A 22,164-nucleotide genomic window follows, 5' to 3' on the forward strand; every position below is an offset into this window, starting at 1 on the left:
GGAGCGGCATGTCACTGGGTAGGTTGTTTCACTCTCCTAGCTGTGGGTAACTTTGAATGTTGTTGTCTGTCTCTTCTGTGTTTAAGTGTTTTTACAAGTGTCACAGGAGTTTGAACCTGACACACCATTTATATGAATGAAAATGCTTAATTTAAGTTTAAAAAAAAAAGGAAAAATTGCTGACCTATGCACATTATTTAACAAACTTGAGGCTGTATTCAATCATGAAATAGCATTATTAGATAGAAATAGTCCTTGTACAGGTACACAAAGGTGTTCTGGTATAAATATTTCATAATTTATGTTTTCTTTTATGTTTGTTTTTAGAAATATTACTGCCATGCAAAATAGGTCTTGGTGTAATATTAGTGTTTGGAGTTCTTAATGCACTGCCATTCATAAAATATAGCATTTGGTTGACTAGTGGCTATTACTGTCTCTGAAGTAATTTTATATTAATGATAGCGAGGCAAGCACCCCCAACACAGTGGCTAGCAGAGACACTTGAGGTTAACCTCCTGATTCATTTAGTACACCCCCGGGTGTCAGTGAGCCGCTGGAGTTCACCTGCTGCTAATGTGGCTACGTGCATTATGAAAGAGTGTTGTAGCTCCTTTTTGATGAAAGCTTCCGGACAAACTGGAATCAGATGTCACCTTTTATTTAAAAAGAGGTACATTTGATTTGATTTGGGGTTTCAACTATGATAGCCTCTGATAGGCTGAACTTCAGCAGCCTCCCACAGGATAAACGCAGAGGTCCGCAACCACAGGGCGGATGAGAACTTTCAGAAGCAATGATAAGAATAGGAAAACAAATATAATATGATGTATATATAATGATTATTCTCTTGTAATAAATCATTCATTCATTCATTTTCTACCGCTTATCCTGACTAGGGTCCCGGGGGGGGGGGGGGGGGGGGGGGTGCTGGAGCCTATCCCAGCTGTCTTCGGGCGAGAGGCGGGGTACACCCTGGACTGGTCACCAGGACAACAACCATTCACACTCACATTCATACCTATGGACAATTTGTAGTCGCCAATTAACCTAGCATGTTTTTGGAATGTGGGAGGAAACCAAAGTACCCGAAGAAAACCCACACATGCACAGGGAGAACATGCAAACTCCACACAGAGATGGCAGAGGCTGGAATTGAACACGGGTCTCTTAGCTGTGAGGCCTGCGCGCTAACCACTAAAAAAATCATTGTATTGTGAACTGTAGCATTGTCCTGTTGAAATGACCAAAACATGAGGGATACTCCCCTTGCAACATCTCCACATCACCATATACGGTTTGACGCCCCTGCACAACCTGAAGCTCTGAGCTCGGCTATTCTAGTCATCGGGACTGTCAAGGTTATGCGAAAAACGATTCTTCCACCTTTCAATGTGCCACCTTCTGTGCCTGCTTGCAAATTTCAAACAGACAATTATGTGGCGTTCAAGGAGACACGGTCTTTGAAGATGCTTTTTTTGTTCTTCAAACCCTTCTCTCGTAGTTGCTGTTGACATACAGCCAATCGTAACCCCTTTTTTGGGGGGTCTACAACTTGACTATTGTTCCGTAAGTCAGAGCAAGTTTAATGCGTCCAACCTCAGCAGCAATGGCGTGCTGCGCGAGGCCTTGCTTATGCAGCTCAACAATCCGACTGCATTCAAAAAGAGAAAGCTTCTTTTGCCTTTGCCATGAAGAGATTATTACAATGTAAATACTTAAACATGTCACTTAACCCCCATGTTTGCAAAGATTTTGGCTTTTAAAGGCTATGGTCTTACCATTTCACAAGAGTACTTAGAACCTCTTTAAGAATCTACAGTGCATGGTCTTAAAATTGAGATCAAGAGTGGATTCTGTTTACTGAATCACTATTTGAATCTCATGCATCCTGGAATCATAGTCTTGCAATATGCCAAAAAGCATAGGAAACAAACATTACCCATTCATTTTATTCATATTGTCCTATGACTTCATTTTTTGGTCATGTGATGTCGGTGAACCAAGACATGGCCAACTGAAGCAAGTCCAGATTCTAACATGTACTGAAGGGACAAGGTATGATGATGACTAATGGTTAGCATGATAGCATGTTGGCCATATTCAGGACATCTGGGTTGGTATCTCCATTGCACATCTAACTCACAACAGGGGCAAAAATAGCTTTACCCCTCCCCACTATTTGAGAAGCAATACCTTGGGGAAATTGAAATACATTTTTTTTGGGGGGGAGGGGTCAGGCAGTAGATCTTCATTGCAAGACCATTAAATGTGCAGTGATGTGCTCATAAGTGACTGAACTAGAATTAAGATGAAAATTTGATATCAGTGCTAATGGAAAAGTTTAGGACGAGTCAAAAAAAGTCGGTCAAAATCATGAACGACTCCCGAGGGTACAAAGAAATGTACTTTGGAATCTAGGGGTGATAGGATGATAGGGTGATGTATTCTTTTGATTGATGATTCTTTCTTCTATTTCTCATCCTGACCTGTTTGTGCATTCGCCATAATCACAACTAAACTTCGATACATCGTCTTACTCATGCACCTGCACAAAAACACAAAAGCATGATACATGTACTATTGTGATGTGATCTTCCTCTTCCTGGTCTGAGCAGGGGTGTCACGTGTGCTCCTGGAGGGGCAGATCAATAGCCATGTATCATTTACCAACATTCATTGAGCTGGGCTGGATCAGTAATCGGTACGGCGGTCTTACAAAAAGCGTATATTTCTAAGGTTCACCGCCTCTCCTTCTTTACACTAATGTTAGGGTGAAGTTCATGTCCTCTTCGTTTCTCACGACACTCGCCAAGAGGCATGAGGAAGAAAGTAAAACGGATTGGAGGAGGAGAGAAAGGGGAGCGTGAGGAACGATGGTGGGAGGAGAGATGGACAGTGGAAGACAAGGGGAGGAATGGAGAGGGAACACAAGCTCCGAATACAAATGAGCTGACACATATAATGCATTCCCTCTCTCGCTCACTCCCCCCCCCCCTCCTCCCCAGCCCCCCCTCTCTCTCCCTCACTGTTTCACGCACATACAGATGCACTCTTACTCCTCAGACATGCTTTCCCTCTCTCCCCATTTCTACTGTAGCTGCATTGGACCAAATACAACACAGGAGGTTATTTCAGCCACTTAAATCATTAGTCAGCGCTGGTTTTTGGAGCAAGCTTGTTAAAGGATGCCGTGTGTGTAGTGTGTGCATGTGTGTGTTTGTGTGTGTGTGTGAACGTGCTGCTGCTGCTGCTGATGCACGCCTCCTTCTCTTCATCTCTGAGGAGCTGTGGACAGAAGCTGAGGACGTGAGGAGAGATTTGTCACACTACTTTTACATCATCAACATCTGATCAGACATGGTCACCGCATAGGAATCTGGTACCACGGCGAAAGTCAGCCCAGCGACAAGGTACCCGAGGTAAGCAGGGAATGAGATGGGAGGGAGCAGGGGGGGGTTATAAATGCAGGGATGGATTTCTCCTTCACAAGGGGGAGATTTTAATAGCCAACATGCTTTGGGTGCTGGAGCAGCATAATCTGCATGTGCTATGCAAGTGAATGCTTGACATATTCTGCACTGCAAGTGGGTAACCAAGGATCTGTTTGTTGCGGAGTGTGCCTGTGGGTGTGTATGATCTACTGGGAGGAGTACCTGTCTGTGATATTCAGCATTTCACCATGGTATTCCCCAAACAATGCACAGGTGATTATAAAGCACTATGTTCATGATACTGAGTTGTTGAAGAATTTTGTTAATTTCGATGCTTGCTAACTCAATTCAGGTATACTTATGTTTATAATGTAATAACATTTGCATGATCTGAGTTTTATCATGTTTGATTCCCAAAGATAAGAACGCACCACCACCAGAAACACCCTCTATAATACGTTCCTTTCCTTCCATGTAATATGGGTCACAGAGGCAGAAGCCCAGGATTCCCTGTCTCCGGGCAACTCTCATGGGAATTCTGAGATGTTCCCAAGTCGACTATGGGACGTAGTCCGTCAAGTGTGCCCTTGGTTTACCCTGTGGTTCGAAGGCATCCAAAATAGATGCTCAAGCCACCTCAGCTGGCTCCTTTCAATGAGGAGGACCAGAGCTGGATGACCCAGCTCTAAAGCCTAGGTCACAACTGTTTCAAACAAGTTAAGACATCGACACACATGGAGGACATACAAAATATTTAAACTCGTGTTGGCCACACTAATTGGTGGGGTTTGTGGGGTGCATGACACACATAAGAGTCCGCAAGTGTGACTTACAGTCGATATAAATCGACATTTTGCCCAAACCAAACATCAGCAAAACATACAAAATTTGTCTTGTGACAAAGAACCTCTGCAGTCGGTCTGCTGGTCGAAAATCCGCACATCACACATGTGCCCTCCATTGCTTTTTTTTTTTGCACGCAGACCGGCCGTAGGGGCCTGTACGACCGGTTGTGATCTAGGCTGAAGGGTTAGCCCAGCTAGCCTGTAGAGGAAGGTCATTTTGGACACGTTTTTCCGCAATACTTCCCAAAGCATGTGACCATAGTTTGGGGTTCCCAAGTAAAGAAGCCACGCTGAGGACCATAGTCTTTCACTTCGAAAAAGTCGAAGCTCTAATAAGCCATCTGAACCGCTTCATCCACAGAGCTCAACATCATAAACACTAAGTTACTCCAAGACATTTTGTCCATGAAGAAAATAAACAGAATTAGTGACAAAAGGGTGCAAGAATTTCAAATAATCCTCTACCAACCTTCCAGAGAACAGGTTCAAATTAATTTTCCATGTTTACAAAGCCCAAATTTTCATGTACCCTCATGAGGCTATAGAGTTGAAACAGTGTTTGTTGTGTATGACTGAGAATGACACATGTGCAATTTGAGGGATAAGGGCTATTTTATTTAACAACAGTTTGAGTAGAGTTCTAAACAATGTAACATGACCAGAAGTTACTCCTTATCAGGACATCCTTCCGTGAATGGATGGACATGGGGCTTTTGGCAGACACCAAGCTTATGTAAGGGGTACACTTCAAGGGATTTTGCGAAATATGTTTTCAGAATCAGAATCGCCTTTATTGTTTTGAGTGCAGCTCCATGGTGAATTTTGTAGAAAGTAAAAATAAGAATAAGGAAAAGGATAAAAATAAAACAAAGAATAACAATATAAATATAAAAGTGGCAGGTGCTGTTCAAAATAAGTGTAAATATATGTACATGAAAAACAATAACCAATGCAGTAACAAGATGTAGAATTGCAGTAACCAAAATGCGGAATTTTAGTAAACAAAATGTAGTATTGCACATAGTCTACTTGAGTTTCACTTGAATGAATGAATCTTATTACACATAAGTCCAGTATTGCACAATTTGAAACTTATTGTACATAACAGTTCCACCCTCGGCCATCTCTGTGTGGAGTTTGCATGTTCTCCCCGTGCATGCGTGGGTTTTCTCCGGGTACTCCGGTTTCCTCCCACATTCCAAAAACATGCTAGGTTAATTGGCGACTCCAAATTGTCCATAGGTATGAATGTGAGTGTGAATGGTTGTTTGTCTATATGTGCCCTGTGATTGGCTGGCGACCAGTCCAGGGTGTACCCCGCCTATTGTCCGAAGACAACTGGGATAGGCTCCAGCGCCCCCGCGACCGTCATGAGGATAAGCGGTACAAAATGAATGAATGTACATAACAGTGAGGTGTGTGTTTTAGTAGTGCAAAAATAAGTAATGTTCATTTATGATTGTTTATTGCAGTGATAGCTTTGGGAAAGAAGCTGTCCCTGAGTCTGTTTGTCCGGTTTTAAAAGAACAACTATTGTAGAACCTCAGGTCAAAGTGACCAAATTAATTAATATATAATTATAGCTATAACTATAACTTTTGGGGGTCCCAAACCCCCCAAACAACCAAACCTTGTTTATATCCCTGTGTCCTGACACAAGAAGGCAGTAAAGTATACACATCATTGATGACATTGCTACAGTTCAAATTTGTGGTTTTATGATTAAACCGGGTGTAGCCTATTTGCATATCTTGTCATAATCTAAGCCATTAAAGTTTAGTTTGTTGAGATTTGACTGTACAGTCCAGGATACAGTTCCAAGTGTACTCTGTGGCAAAGGTCTCCAAATGGAACACCTTTGGAAGACTTGAGCTTTACTTTAGAAAACCTCTCTAAAATACACTGTTTCTATAGTATCATTATGATAAATTTGATATTGGACTAGGTAGGGACTCAAGTTATGGCACTATTGTGTTTTCCAGTCCATACAACCAAACTAGATATTTTGAAGGCTCTTTTTTTTTTAACAATGTTTCTTGTCCGTGTATACAAACTCCTATTACTCGGTGCCAGTAGCATATTTCTGAACTTATTTTTGGTAGATCTTGGACTGGATTTATGGTCATGACACCAAACAGTGCAGACACTCACTATAAAGCAAAGAGCCATTTTCCACTCCAGAAATGCTCTGCTCTCTTGAATATTTAGGTTGTGGCATCGCTTGACATGAAGTGCACTGAAACAGAAGAATGACTGACTGACTGACTGACTGACAGTTGGCACTTTCATGCTGCACTACTGCACCTTCAATTGTGCTACCGGTTGTGGATTTATTCTTAAATGGTGATGTGAACTGTACGGCAAGGTTCAAATAACTTGAAAAGCAAGCAATAGCTGCGTTGTTGTGGCAAATGGGTTGTGTGTGGAAGGGTGTATTTGCTCAAATAACAAGCGTATGTACTGTATATGTCCCGGGGCACGGTGATGGACTGCAGAGCCAGAAGAGAGGGCATATGGCTGCCTGGGTTGCTGTGCTTTGACTGGGAGTCCTTGGAGCGGCATGGGACTCCAATGTCCTGCCTTCAACATTATGCATGTCCACTAAAGAGCCACATTTCCCTCTGCAGCTCCATTTACTGCTTTCATAGACACCTTTTTATTGGTAATGCGGATATCTAGCCAACTTTGCCTCTGTTGACAGGTTAGTTGGACTTTTTCTGATTTGATGTACAATCAGATTAAGCTTCCTTTTCACTTTGCCTGCGCTTATCGGATTAAAACCATCTGGAGTGATTCTCAATCTGCATAACATTCTCAGAAAATCTGCATAGGGTTTTACACCAGATTTCAAAGTACATCAATAAGAACAAGCAAAACTGAGCTCATACAGTCAAACCTCAGTTTTTCAATGGCACAGATTTCGTATGATTCCATTTTAGACAAAAGAATTTTGGCCATAATCTTGTCTCAATTCTTGTACACCATCTCGGTTATCAACCAATATTGACTATTACAATAATGTGTTATGCCCTTTGGCAAAATGGATCATGTGTCGTTAATTAAGACGTGGAGGACTAGTCCCAACATTGCTTGTTTATTCATTACTGGTTCACATAACAAACCAACACCAACTCTTGCAATGCAGTCGCCCCTCATCTATAGCGGTTCATTGGTTCTAGAGTCGACTGCCATTAATACATTGATGTTCCCATGATATGGGAACAGTATTGGAACAAATTAATACTCCCTCGTCTCTTGAAGTTAGAAGGTTCCCGACTCGACCGGGAATTTCTGTAAACTAGGATTCCTTAGTTATGAATCAAATATTTTTGTAGTTGGTACATAGAATTATGACAGCTAAATGAATGGGATGTTTTATTCCACTGCTAAGTGACTACACTAACACTGAATAGTTTAGTGAACACAATACAACAACAATAGCTATGTACTATATTTTTCCTTTACAAAGATAATATTGGTAAGATATAAGATAATAATATATATGGTATTAAAGAGGACCTATTATGCTTATTTTTCAGCCATTTGTATTGAGTTGTGGACTCCTATAGAGCAGCTACACATAACCAGCAGAAAACCTTTCTAGATCTTCCAGAATCTGCATCTATTCAGGCTGTATTTCTTTGAATTTTGTGCTTCCTGTGAAAACAGTCTGTTTTAATGTATTCCACCCATGCCCCGCCTCCAAGCACACCCACTCTGACTGACTGTTGGGAGAGGGCGGGGAAAGTATACCTTGGCAGAGTTACAGCACACGCCCATATATGGAAGCCTGCCAATCTGTGACATCACACATCGCCAGTGTTAGAACGCCTTCTGAAACAGAGCGTTCAGAGCCACCCCAAACTTCTTTCAGGGCTCTTTTCCAAATGCACAAACCTCATTATCTGAAACTTTGGTATTGTTTAACACGAGAATACTACATTCAAACTACTAGGTCAAAGAAGTGGAAAAAGCATAATAGGTCCCCTTTAATGGAGTTGTGGTTTACAGTGGCCTTCATCCTATTGATAATAATGTGCTTCTAAATATGCTCCAGTCGGATATTCCCTACTTCCCAGCAGGAATGCAGCATCTAAGTCAGAAATAACACAGAGATGAATGCCATAAACAAAGCATCCACAGAAGGACTGGATAATATAATGCATGAGAGAGAGAGCTACAAAATCCAACGGAAGGGAAGGGACAAAGATATTAAAAGGATTTTTGTTTGTACTGCATCGTCAAATGTTACAGCAGTCGTCCTTCACGCTCCTTTTCAAAAATCAATTATTAATAAGCTCTTGGTGTTCTATGGTGATGGCTTTCCTTGGCTCGTTGGTGCGCTGGACGCAATTCTACTGTATTCCTGCCAGGAACTGTATGTAACTAGATCATAAGCAAGTCTTGTGTTTTCAGACCAAATTATGTCTTTAATTTAGTTTTATGGGAGCAAGGTCCTCACTATGAAATATCGTAACACAGAACACCATAAACTGAGGACCACCTGTATGGTTTTGGATAAGACTTAAAGGGTCCCAGACATGATTCATCAACTTTGCTTGATAGAGTAAACAAAGGTTTCTGGATACTTTCTCTCCAAAATAGTAGTCATGCCAAAACGATGTGTTGCTGCTGGATGTTCATATTATCAGTCATACTGTAAATTTCTTTTCTTTTCCAAAAGAGGAAAGTTTAAGACTAAATTGGACGCAAGTGCAGAGACAGATACGCACCTCATGTTCTGTTCTAGAAACCTTTATCTTGAAAGTACAGCGTAAACGCATTTTGAAAAGGGATTCTATCCCGATGCTACAAAGGAAAAAGACAAGAACGACGTCAAAGTTGCCAAAGAACATAGTAAGTCTCTTGTTTACATAGCGACACGGCTGTAATTATACATGTTATATAAACATGTTTTGACAGTTGGCTGTGGCGAAGGCAGCTGTGGTTGCAATGGCGACAAAATCTAAAGTAACTCAGGCTATAAAGACAACAAGGACAAGGATAAGCAACTCCAGAGTAATTTACATTTACCATTCTGTGTTTTGAAGGCAACCGATCTTCATCTCTAGAGCTTAAGTCCATGTTTTGCATGATCTCCAAATGTTTCTCCCTTCTTTTCGCCTTGGAAATTATGGACACATCACTCACATCTTTGCTATAATCACAGTAAACACCATCTGTCTCGTACATCGCTATGTTTGTGTAACTGAGTGATAGTACTTAGCTATCTGTACTTCAGAAACACAAAATATTGTCGACATACTCAGGGATCACTTTGAAAATACTTCACATAGTCCTTCGTGACTGAAAATAGTATGAGTGTCCTAGAACCTAGAACCTAGAACCTTTGTCCAGATTTATAGTAATATTTTCATTAGCCACGTTTACATGAGGAGACTTTTCTTTTTCCAAATGGAATCTTTCCGAATGACGTACCAGAAAACTGTGTATACATGGAAAGGAATATTCCAATCTCCTGTCTACATGCACCGCTATAATGAAACGGAATTGTCAATGAGGCATGCGCAGTAAAACGTAAACAACATCACGTGACTCATCAAAGATGGCGGACGAGAGTGTGATTACCACGGTTGTTGGGACAGTTGCTATGCTTTTTTTTAAAGCAGCAACTTGAACGTTCAGTTCTTTTAAAGTTTGTATCAAAAACGAACTTTCTGCTCTAGTCCAGTGATGACTGCTCGCCGCCATTTTCAAAACCGGAGAGATGTCTGCGTGTTAAGTCACAGCTGAAAGAACGCACCCTGACAACTTTCCAATTGAGTGGGTACAAGATACCTCAATCGCACTGGGGAAAGGAATATTCCACCCCTGTGACTCCGATTATATATTCATTCGGATTGGCACTTTTCTTTCGGAATGAGGTGTATACAAAGGTTACATTCTTTCCGTTTGAGCAAATAACCCGAATAGAATTGGAATATTTGGGTCCATATAAACGTGGCTATTGATAATTCAAAAGTGAGAAAGGCTTAGAGTGAAATTGTACCCCATAATATGTAGGACAGCTCAGAAGTCCACCTGCACATCAGTAGGGAATGTAAAAGATTTATCATTCCAATGAAACCACCCCTGGTTAGGTGTCCTACTTCTATTTCCATGATCAAAGCTTCTCCCACTCAACTTTGGTCACGTAGGACATCTCTCCCAAAACACAATAGCCACACCACCAACTCACACGTGTACTTTCTCAGCTGGTGTCCCAAACTTTGAGAGAGAAGCTCTTTGTGTGGCCTCCCACAGCGAGGAGGAGAATGTCTTCAATGGCTCATCCTCTTACACCATCTCTTCCCGGGATGAAATTGTCATTGTGACAGAAATAAGTAAGAATGATTCCTCCCTTCTGTTTTTTGATACCTTGATCTTTTGGTATCTAGGCGCACGTATGAACACACACACACACACACACACACACACACACACACACACACAGAGACAGTCACATTGTGCAAATAATCCTCTCTAAAAGCATTCTAACATTGTTCCGAGGACTGCTAAAAGCTTGGCTTCATGCCTTATTCATCCTTCAAGCCTATTCCTTCCACTGGCGAAAAGAAGAGATTAAGAGCAGGGTTGGGTGTCGTTAAGATACCATCTGATATGGGTGCAAAATCCGTACTTTAAAATGTGCTTAAACACTATATTAAATGTTTTAAAAGTGCAAAAACCATGCGTTTTTATTTTGTGGTTTTGACTTTAACATGGATCGGAATATGAATTTAAATCCCATATTATACTAATTTTAATACTATATATGTACATATATACAGTATGTGTATATACTACATATCACATTTTGTTCATAAGTAACTAAGAATTAATCACACACATAATTTCTTTTCAACAATAAATAGGGCCGAACTGCACGGTTGTGAAGTGGATGACATGCAGGTCTCACAGCTCGGAGACCCAAGTTCAATTCCATCTCTGTGTGGAGTTTGCCTGTTCTCCCCGTGCATGAGTGGGTTTTCTCCGGGTACTCCGGTTTCCTCCCACATTCCAAAAACATGCTAGGTTAATTGGCGACTCCAAATTGTCCATAGGTATGAATGTGAGTGTGAATGGTTGTTTGTCTATATGTGCCCTGTGATTGGCTGGCCACCAGCCACTCCAGGGTGTCTCGCCTGAAGACAGCTGAGAAGACAGCACCCCCTGCAACCCTCGTGAGGATAAGCGGTAGAAAATGAATGAATGAATAATAAATAGGGATGTATGTATAGGGGTTTCAAAGTCAATCATACAGGGGACCAAAACTACTTTAAGTGGACATTAGCCCTCCACCCCTTAACCTTGTATCTTCTATATTGAAAGTGGCATGGTACTATGTCCTAATAATCCATGCAGAAAAAATAACAGAAATAGTCAGATTTTTAGAAAGTGTCTTCCTAATTAGCACAGATGAATAGATTAGTAAGCAGCCTACACGTCTTTTATCCATGTTCCCTGGGCGTACAGTGCTGGGATTGGAACCCCTGTGGTTGAGTTTTCAAGTTGGGACAAATGTGCATCACGGCTGGTGAATGTGTCTTTATGTCGGCATAAATTACGCAGATTGCTGTTAGCACTTTGTTTGATAAGGTCAATGATGTGGGCCAACTTGATGCTATTTTCCAAACAGTTCCGCGGGCCAGATGAAATTGCAACATGAGGTTGTTTTGGTCCCATGTGTGATCTACAGTAACAAAAAACAGCACAAAAAGTATTTATGTAAATAAGTAACAACAATCTTTATCATCATTTTCCCCACGAGGGTCGTGGGGGTCCTGGAGCCTATCCCAGCTGTCTTCGGGTGAGAGGCGGGGTACACCCTGGACTGGTCGCCAGCCAATCACAGGGGACATATAGACAAACAACCATTCACACTCACATTCATACCTATGGACAATTTGGATTCGCCACTTAACCTAGCATGTTTTTGGAATGTGGGAGGAAACTGGAGTACCCGGATGCATGGGGAGAACATGCAAACTCCACACAGAGATGTGCAATAAATTCATTCATTCATTCATTTTCTACCGCTGATCCTCACGAGGGTCGCGGGGGGTGCTGGAGCCTATATCGATATATAAACGACTGTATTTTCTGGACTATAAGTCACTCCGGAGTATAAGTCGTACAAGGCCAAAAATGCATAATTACGTGGGTAGAAAAAAACGCACTGGAGTTTATTTTTATTTTTATTTTTATTTTTATTTTTATTTTTATTTTTATTTTTATTTTTATTTTTATTTTTATTTTTATTTTTATTTTTATTTTTATTTTTATTTTTATTTTTATTTTTATTTTTATTTTTATTTTTATTTTTAATTAATTTTACTACTTGACCAAAACAGACATTACGTCGTCTTGGAAGGCAAGTTGTAACATTAATAAAATAATAGAGAACACGCTAACACAATGGTTATTCAACTACAAAAAAAATAATATGTGACATAAACTGTTTTTTTTCTTTATTAATCAATCTGGAGTATAAGTTGCAAGAACAGCCAACCTATGAAAAAAAGTGTGACTTATAGTCTGGAAAATACGGTATATATAATTTTTCTGGGTCTCGGAATGACATATGTCCTGCAGACACATTGGTCTTTAAGATATAAAATATGTAAAGCAATTTCTCAGACTGCAAAAGGCAGGTAGCATAATGACTTCCACACTCATAAAATATGAATACTCAATTTAAAAAAAAAATGTATAGAAATACTGGACTGAATGAAATAGAACACCAGTGTATGCCCACAGCTCATTTGTCTTGGTCAGATTCCACTTAATCTTTCCACTCAGGACTAATTTGATGCTCTTTGCTTCTGGATTAGGAGGAGTTGAGAGGTTGAAGAATTTACACAGAGGCATGGCAGCGGAGGAGAAGCCAGGTGTGAAGAGCAGCAGCTCCATCGTTCCCTGTTTCCTGTTTGTTGAGGTAAGAATCCATGTTCATTCCCAACATGGGATTAAACAGTGTCACCATTGATTCCAATTCTGTGTTATTTTTTTTTTATACAAATGCGAGTTCGGTCACGTGACAGAAGCCCTTTTAGCTTTTAGATTTCCATCTGCAATCTCGGTGTTAGTAATGAATATTTCACTGTGATCTGCGGAGTTGGGGACAGCTCGACAAACATGCCGCCTGACAATCCCTCTTGGCATTGCACATCCCGCCTTGTTACAACACCGGGAGCAGCTGAGGTGTTCTGAAGTGGCTACAGTTGTTCTGTGGCGTGTTGAGTGTTTTTCCAGCATGTTTGCGAACAACATGATTCAAACAGAAAATATGACAGAAAAGCTTTTCAGCAGATGTGCTGTGATGCTTTGGAAATGGTTCTTTTTTTTTTTTTAACAGTGCATTTTCCGTATGGGCTTTTTGTGGGCTGGCAAGATTTTACTGTGAGAGGCAGTGTCAAAAACTCGTAAAACATTTTGAAACGGTGTCACTAGCCATGCACCATAGAGACGTTTGACCACAAGTGGATTATTTTCATGCTTTTATTGCAGGTTTGAATTATGTCACAACAGGCACAAGCATCCTGAACAGGAGCTACTGCTACGCCAAGCTAAACCTCAAACACCAAACTCCTGTTTTTGTCGCGCTATCGTGAGTCAGTGAAACTAGAGTTTTGGTCAACCCATGATGAGTCAGTAAAATTGTAATATTTAGGGAAATTTGGATGTTCATCAACCCATGAGTCGGTGAAACTTGAGTCTTGGTGTCGAGTCTTTGTCAACCTGTGAGTAAGTGGAATTTGAGTCTCTCTTGAGCACCTGTGAGTTAGTGAAACTCTAGTTTTTGTCAACCCATGATGAGTCAGTAACATTTTAATATTTAGGGAAAATTTGGGTTTTCATCAACCCATGAGTTGGTGAAACTTGAGTCTTCGTGTTGCGTCTTCGTCAACCTGTGAGTCAGTTGAACTTGAGTCTTTGTTGAGCACTCGTGAGTCAGTGAAACTCCAGTTTATATGAGTCAGTAAAATTTTTACATTTAGGGAAATCTTGGTCTTCATTAACCCATGAGTCAGTGAAACTTGAGTCTTTGTGTAGAGTCTTTGTCAACTTGTGAGTCAGTGGAACTGAGTCTTTGTTGAGCACCTGTGAGTCAGTGAAACTAGAGTTTTCATCAACCCATGATGAGTCAGTAAAATTTTTATATTTAGGGAAATTCGGGTCTTCATCAACCCATGAGTCGGTGAAACTTGAGTCTTTGTGTCAAGTCTTTATCAACCTGTGAGTCAGTGGAACTTGAGTCTTTTTTTTCACCACCCACGAGTCAGTGAAACTCCAGTTTATGAGTCAGTAAAATTGTAATATTTAGGGAAATTTGGGTCTTCATCAACCCATGAATCGGTGAAACTTGAGTCTTAGTGTTGAGTTTTTATCAACGTGTGAGTCAGTGGAACTGAGTCTTTGTTGATCACCCGTGAGTCAGGGAAACTAGAGTTTTCGTCCACCCATGAGGAGTCAGTAAAATTTTTACAATTAGGGAAATTCGGGTCTTCATCAACCCATGAGTCAGAGAAACTTGAGTCTTAGTGTCGAGTCTTTATCAACGTGTGAGTCAGTGGAACTTGAGTCTTTGTTGAGCACCTGTGAGTCAGTGAAACTCCAGTTTATGTGAGTCAGTAAAATTGTAATATTTAGGGAAATTTGGATGTTCATCAACCCATGAGTCGGTGAAACTTGAGTCTTCGTGTTGCGTCTTTATCAATCTGTGAGTCAGTGGAACTGAGTTTAGGGCTGCACGGCGGTCGAGTGGTTAGCACACAGACCTCACAGCTAGGAAACCTGAGTTCAAGTCCACCCTCAGCCATCTCTGTGTGGAGTTTGCATGTGCTCCCCATGCATGCGTGGGTTTTCTCCGGGTACTCCGGTTTCCTCCCACATTCCAAAAACATGCTAGGTTAATTGGCGACTCCAAATTGTCCATAGGTATGAATGTGAGTGTGAATGGTTGTTTGTCTATATGTGCCCTGTGATTGGCTGGCGACCAGTCCAGGGTGGACCTCGCCTCTCGCCCAAAGACAGCTGGGATAGGCTCCAGCACCCCTGCGACCCTTTTGAGGATAAGCAGTAGAAAATGAATGAAGGAATGGGTTTTCATCAAACCATGAGTCTGTGAAACTTGCGTCTTCGTGTCAAGTCTTTATCAACCTGTGAGTCAATGGAACTTGAGTGTCTGTTGAGCACCTGTGAGTGGTAGCAGGGTGAGTAAGTTAATACCTGTGAGTCAAAATTTGGTAAAAATAATCATGAGTTATTCATGACTTGGACCACTCTACTGTGTAGTACTGAACAATGTTTGTTTTGGCGGATTGTGTTTTGTAATACCAAAAAGCCGACCAATCCCAGCTGTGTGTGGTCTGCATCATGGCTGATGCAAGTTCAGATCTCGTAGAGATGCACGTCAAGCTCTCCTTGAGGGTTTGCAGGGGGAGGAACAAGACGGCTCATGCATAATGAAAGCATAATGAAACCTTTAGTGTCACATCCCTCAATTTGTACACCTGCATGAAGTGAGCTGGAATATTAAAAACTGGTCGTTACCTGAACACCTCAGTACTCAAGGGAAGGACTGAGATACCATAGCAAGGCCGATCAGCCGCACCCTTGTGTGTCTGGGGAAACACTGGCCCCCCCTTGGCTCTAATACACTCTGATCGCTCTCCATTAGGCCACTCTGTCGTGTGCCTCCCACTCATCAGCTCTCAGACCTCAGGACTGAGTCAATTCCCTGGCTTACTCAGCATTGAAGAGCAAGTGTGTGTGTGTGTGTGTGTGTGTGTGTGTGTGTGTGTTACAAGAAAGCATTAGGGACTATTTTTAGCTTTCATTTTTTATTTGGAGACATCCAACAACAAAATGGGGTCAGAGGGGAAAAGCCCTGTACATATAATAAAGTTTGTTTTCCTTTTGTGCATGTTGACTACATTGTTTAGTTATTTGGAGTCCATACATATTAAAGTAATCCATCAAATTAGACCTGTGTGGCCACCAGAACTAGTGATGAACGTATGATACTGCTCATTGTTTCCAATCCGATACTGAGTAAAATTCAGGCTGGTATCTCATGTGTCTCGGAAATTTGAAAAAGTAGTGTATTACATATTACTTATTTACCATCACATAAATAATAAAAAATACATTTAATTAATTATATATATATTATTTTATTAAATAAATTACAAAAATATATATGTATAATACAACAGTATTCAACACATTAAATTAATAAATAAAAAAATTTATCATGTCAATAAATTTTTTTATTTTTTTAATTAATTAATGTCATTTATTTATTTTAAAACCCACAGTTTATTGAGGTAGCGGGATGATACACAGAGTAAACAATTAAAAAAATAAAATAAGCAAAATTAAATCAATTAAAATGAATGGTTAATTATTAACAAAATAATAAAGAAGACATTTCATTCATTAAATATGTATTATTATTATTATTTTATTAACTAAATTACAAAAATATATATAATACAACAGTATTAAATACATTAAATAAATAAATAAATAAATAAAATTAATCATGTCAATAAATCGATAATTTTGTAATTAATAATGTCATTTATTTATTTTAAAACCTGAAATTTATTGAGGTAGCGGGATGATACACAGATATAGTAAACAATTAAGAAAATAAAATAAGCAAAATTAAATCAATTAAAATAAATGGTTAATTATTAACAACTCTGTTATTATTATTTTATATTATTAGAATATTATTATTAATTTGAGAATCAATGTTAGAGCACGTTAGCGCACACAATCAGGAGATTGGGAGGATCTGGGTCGAATCTTTAGATCCGGGCATCTGTGTGGGGTTTGCATGTCCTCCCCGTGTGCGCATAGGTTTCCTCCCACATTCCGAATATATGCATCTTATATGTTATGCTACATGCATGTTCATTGGAGACTCTAAATAAATTTCCCAATAGGTATGAATGTGAGTGTGAATGCTTGTTTCTCTATATGTGCCCTGCAATTTCCTCGGCTCTCGTCCAAAGATGGCACCAATATTGGCTGCTCTTTTGGTCCCAACCGCTCAACTGTTGCAATTATCAATGAAGATGAAGAATGCGAATGAATGCTGGGGGTGGGGGGTCAAGGATTTTGTGCACTGTTATGAGGAAATCTTTTATTCCTGTATTTATTTCATATATCCTTTTATGTGTTATGTGTACATACTGTAGGTAGTGACTTATGAGTTAATATAGTTACAATATAAGCGCCTATACTTGCACTAAAGCTCAACTTACATCACAGTTTAGGAACACCTCTGTGGTAAACGGCAACAATTCTTATTAATATAATTGTTAGCATCATACACAAATCTTGTGAAAACAGTGAATACACTATAGGCAGACATTGCACCAATATGCATTAAGCACAGATTCCATGAAATGATAGAACAAAGTCATGCTGCCAATTGACACCACGTGTCTAGATGCGTCATGCTGAGAAGCCAAGTGTGAAGAAGCCTGCTACACTCTGCTCTGGATGCCTTAAAAATGCCTTAAAAACACAGCAGAAGAAAATAAAAAGTCCAAAATAATGTAACTGGAGAGTAGAAGGAGTTGACCTATCCAGGATATAATGTGTTTGTGTGGAGGAGAGATGACAGTGACAGGGACCCATACCAAGCTACAATGACCTGCAATTTTCTTTCGCCCCACACCTCATCAGCAGTTTCCATGGAAACCAATCAGCTAGACTCATTCCCCGTCTTTGCTCTCTTTCGTCGGAATCCTTTCATTCGCCGTGCCCTAATCACAAGTCACAACCTTTTCCATCAGCGCTACCCAGCTCAGCCATGTTGTTCTGCTTTTCGCCTCCATTTTGCTTTTGTCTTATTTCGCTTTTCTCCTCCATTCTTTACCGAGTGCACTGTCTCACAAATAGAAACAGCTTCATTTCATATTTATTATCACATTTCCAGCACAAGTGGACATTACATTAATTACACTTATTTAATATTTGCTTGTTGAATGAAAGTAACTATATGCTTCAATTAATAAATAAATATTAAATAAAAAAGTAAATGTGGCTATTAAAAATAAAAATAAAAATAAAAATAAAAATAAAAATAAAAATAAAAATAAAAATAAAAATAAAAATAAAAATAAAAATAAAAATAAAAATAAAAATAAAAATAAAAATAAAAATAAAAATAAAAATAAAAATAAAAATAAAAATAAAAATGAGAGAAGGCTTAAATATAATCCCTGTATATTGCTATGTAGCGTTTGCATCCATGCAAAATGTTTATATTTTGGCCAAAATAAGCTTGTTTTCTCCTACCTTCTGGTTTGCAAGACCAAAGCAAAGAGTCTTTTTTTTTTACTACTACCACCATTTCATTTAATTCCGTAACTGTCAGAAAAAAGGTGATCCAAACTGGCCAACACATCGACCAACCTACCTACTGCACCATGTGTGCATACCAATAAATATCTACGCAAAACACCCATGCCAAATTTACACCTATATCTTGCCGCAAGGCATGTTGGGTAGCCCCCGGTACACTTTCTCACAGCATTTTTGCCATATTTTTGTTTGATTGCAAACTATATTGAGGAGGTTGTCAAGGTAGTAAACATGGAGTGATGTTGTTGTTGTTGTTGTTGTTGCTGGACTACCTAGCATGCCTTGCGGCACTTGTAAGTAACAGTTCACTTTGCGTGTTATGTTTACTGTTGTTGATCCAGATTGTCACAGGAAGTGGGTGAAGCTTCCACATTATTATTATTATTATTATTATTATTCATTGAAATGAATAAGGTGGGCAAATTTGACCACCCTTATTGAATAGTAATGTTGTTCTGTAGCCACTCATTGTGTAAATAAGCAGTGATTTTCTGTCAGTGCTTCACGGGATTAGTTTGTATACTTATTGCGAGGTTAAAGTCAAATAAACGTTATGTGTGCAAAGGCTAAATCACCTATCGATCCAATGGAAAGTCTTTCCTATCCTAAAAAACATTTTTCATTATTTAATGGACATATTCATTCTGTTATATTGATTTTTCCATTCCACAGGGAGGGTACACAAGAAAACATAAGGACCATTAAAAGGAGCCGCTTTAATCCTTTAGCCAACCAAACGGATAAAGGCTGATGGAGTTTATACAATGCTGTTGTGTTTCATATTTATTTACACAGAGGATTTGATTGGCTCACAAACAGTATTTAGTAGGTTTAATTAAAAAGAATAAACAATAATTTAGAAGAAGATTTTTATCCCCTAGGATAGAGTTGACAGTTTTTACTGTATCCCTTTCAGGATCCATGATAATATGCACAGCATCTCTTTCTTGAGTCAGGTTGCAGTACATAAGCCACCACCAGAGGGCACTGTTGCTACACGGCTGAGTCTCTCTTGCAAACAGTAAACTGACACTTGGTACGCCCACGTAAAACAAATGATGTTAGATGGAATATAATAATGCATCCTTCCACGTTACTGTTATAATGAAAATCTTCATGGTGGCAAATTATGTGGTTTTATTATGTATATTGGGTTGGGTGTTATTATATTATTATAAATATAAAATGATCATTTATACAGAAAGGATCAGTAAAAGCAGTAAAATGTAATAGAACACATATTGCTTATTAATATTATATACCCATATGATGATTACTAAGGAATATAATATAATATATAATTTATTTTATAAATTATAAATATAATTTTTTATAAATATAATATAATAAATACAGTAACTGAATACATGGCATGATTGACAGCACCTTATTAAATCATAAAGTAGTTAAATTATATCAGTCACGGTGGTATAAATGAATTAATACTGATATGCTAAAAGTGTTTTTGTGTGATACTAATATTTGTCCCATGCTGTTACATTATCCTTTCACCTTGATTACACAATTAGAAAAAAAAAAATCTCCTTTTGAATAGGACATTCATTTTGATAAATTTAAATAATACCTGAATTAGACTATACTTAACAGTATTTGGCATGCAAGGCAAACGTCTCTAAATGTGTTTAATAGGTTGGTGGCACACTGATAGCGTCTCACCTGACATAAGAAGTCATCTAGCGTTACCGTTGTTGGAGTATCAAGATTGGCACGCGCACACACACGGCGAGCTTTCAAGAGAACAATCTGATCGTGTTAACAGCTTCTCAGATGAGCGAGCCATCGATTGAATCTGTAAACAGAGAGCTCAGAATAACACATGCTATTTATTTCTCCACAGACGCTGCGTATTAATAACAGTATACGGTATTACATCCTTCATGCTTGACTGAGTACATACTAGGACTTGCATGAGGGCGGCCGCTGAATTTTCAATTCGGCTTGGGTCACATTTGTGTCTGATGATGGAGTCAGGTGACCTGCGGCTTTTTTCATTGCTAATTCCATTGCTGTCTGCTCTATTAGTCCATGCGTCATTCTTTTATTCTGTCTGGGTGTATATGAGTCAAAAACATGGATGTTTTTTTTCAAGGTGTAGTTATTTCTTTAAGAAATTGATGATTTCTTTGGGTTGATGTGCAAAATGTAGTGTATTTTCCAGATTATTAAGTCGTGTCTATCAAAAAAAGCATCACAAAGACGGAAAAAAATGGACTATAACCTGTCATCCAGAAAAAGATGACACCAGAGTACTCGGTCAGTGGCTGACACAGCAGCTACAATCTCTACGCTAGACTTAATTAGTGTCCTAATTAAACAACAATTACTCTACAACATTTCTCAATCCACACAGGCATCATATAATTACCGTTGCACATTACTTACAGACATATAGTCTCCAAGGCAGAAGCGTATTAAGTAGTACTCCATAAACAAATGCAAAATTTGTGTGCTTAACTGCGTAACGTCAATAGTCACGTTTACTTGAGGAGTTTTTCTCTTTCCGAATGCCCTTTCCAAAAGCAATGGTATACATGAAAAGGAATATTCCAATCACGTGTCTACATGCGCCGCTATAATCAACCAGAATAGTCAATGGGGCATGCGCAGTATAGCGTAAACATCAACATCACGTGATACCGACTTCCTCAGTTTTTCTTTTACTTGTTGGAATAACTCTGTATTGCCAGTTTTTCGTTCGTCCAGTCTTGAAATTTAGTTTGAATCAAAAACAAACTTTCCGCAGCAGTCCAATGCCGATTGCTCGCCTCCATTTTTTTAAATCAAAGAACATCTCAAGCTGTGTGTTACGTCATATCTCAGCATTCGCTGAAAGAACGCTCCCGGGAACAGGAAAAGACAAAGTTCAATCTTGCTAAAATGTATTTTCTTTTTTAATAAAACTGGACTTGTGAATGAAGTATAGAAGGGTTTAGATTCTGTTCCATAGATGGCGGTAATGCACACAAGAAGAAAAACACCACGAAGAAGAATGCAGTACAAGCGGGTACAAGATACCTCGATCGGATTGGGGAAAGGAATATTCCAGCCCTGTGAATCCGATTATATATTCATTCGGATTGGCACTTTTCTTGCGGAATGAGGTGTATACAAAGGTTACATTCTTTCCGTTTGAGCAAATAAACCAAATGGAATTGGAATATTTGGGGCCATGTAAACGTGGCTAATGTGAACAGTACAATTCCAATTTTTATAATCCATGTCCACGGAAAGCATGTTTTATTGTGCAAGAGTCAGATAAAGGTACTCACCGAGGTGAGCAAAAGTTCATCTTGTCATGTCTTGTGTCACTGAAGTAGCTAGCGGCAATATCCCGCCCACACGCGCCAAGGAACACATTTGCAAGTTTTCCATAAACCGTCATAGCCAAAATTCTTGCACTCATTCATTAATTTTCTACCGCTTATCCTCACGAGGGTCGCAGGGGTGCTGGAGCCTATCCCAGCTGTCTTCGGGCG

General features: G+C 39.3%; 1 protein-coding gene across 7 annotated transcripts in view; it reads left to right on the plus strand.

Moving 5' to 3' along the window:
• Nucleotides 1-22,164, plus strand: part of plppr2a (phospholipid phosphatase related 2a) — a 66,101-nt gene continuing 43,937 nt past the window's right edge. For 5 of the 7 annotated variants that reach the window (XR_009119691.1, XR_009119692.1, XM_058050450.1 and 2 more), the window contains exons 1-2: nt 3,054-3,422; nt 13,114-13,217. Coding sequence is in view for 5 of the 7 variants with exons in the window: in XM_058050450.1 (XP_057906433.1) it covers nt 13,149-13,217 (69 nt within the window). In the remaining 2 variants the exon portion in view is untranslated. Of the gene's footprint in view, nt 19-3,018; nt 3,423-13,113; nt 13,218-22,164 lie in introns of those variants that run through there. The other 2 variants (XM_058050448.1, XM_058050446.1) reach the window with 2 other exon arrangements.

The sequence above is a fragment of the Doryrhamphus excisus genome, chromosome 15 (assembly GCF_030265055.1).
Source record: "Doryrhamphus excisus isolate RoL2022-K1 chromosome 15, RoL_Dexc_1.0, whole genome shotgun sequence".
In the NCBI taxonomy this organism is placed as follows: Eukaryota; Metazoa; Chordata; class Actinopteri; order Syngnathiformes; family Syngnathidae; genus Doryrhamphus; species Doryrhamphus excisus.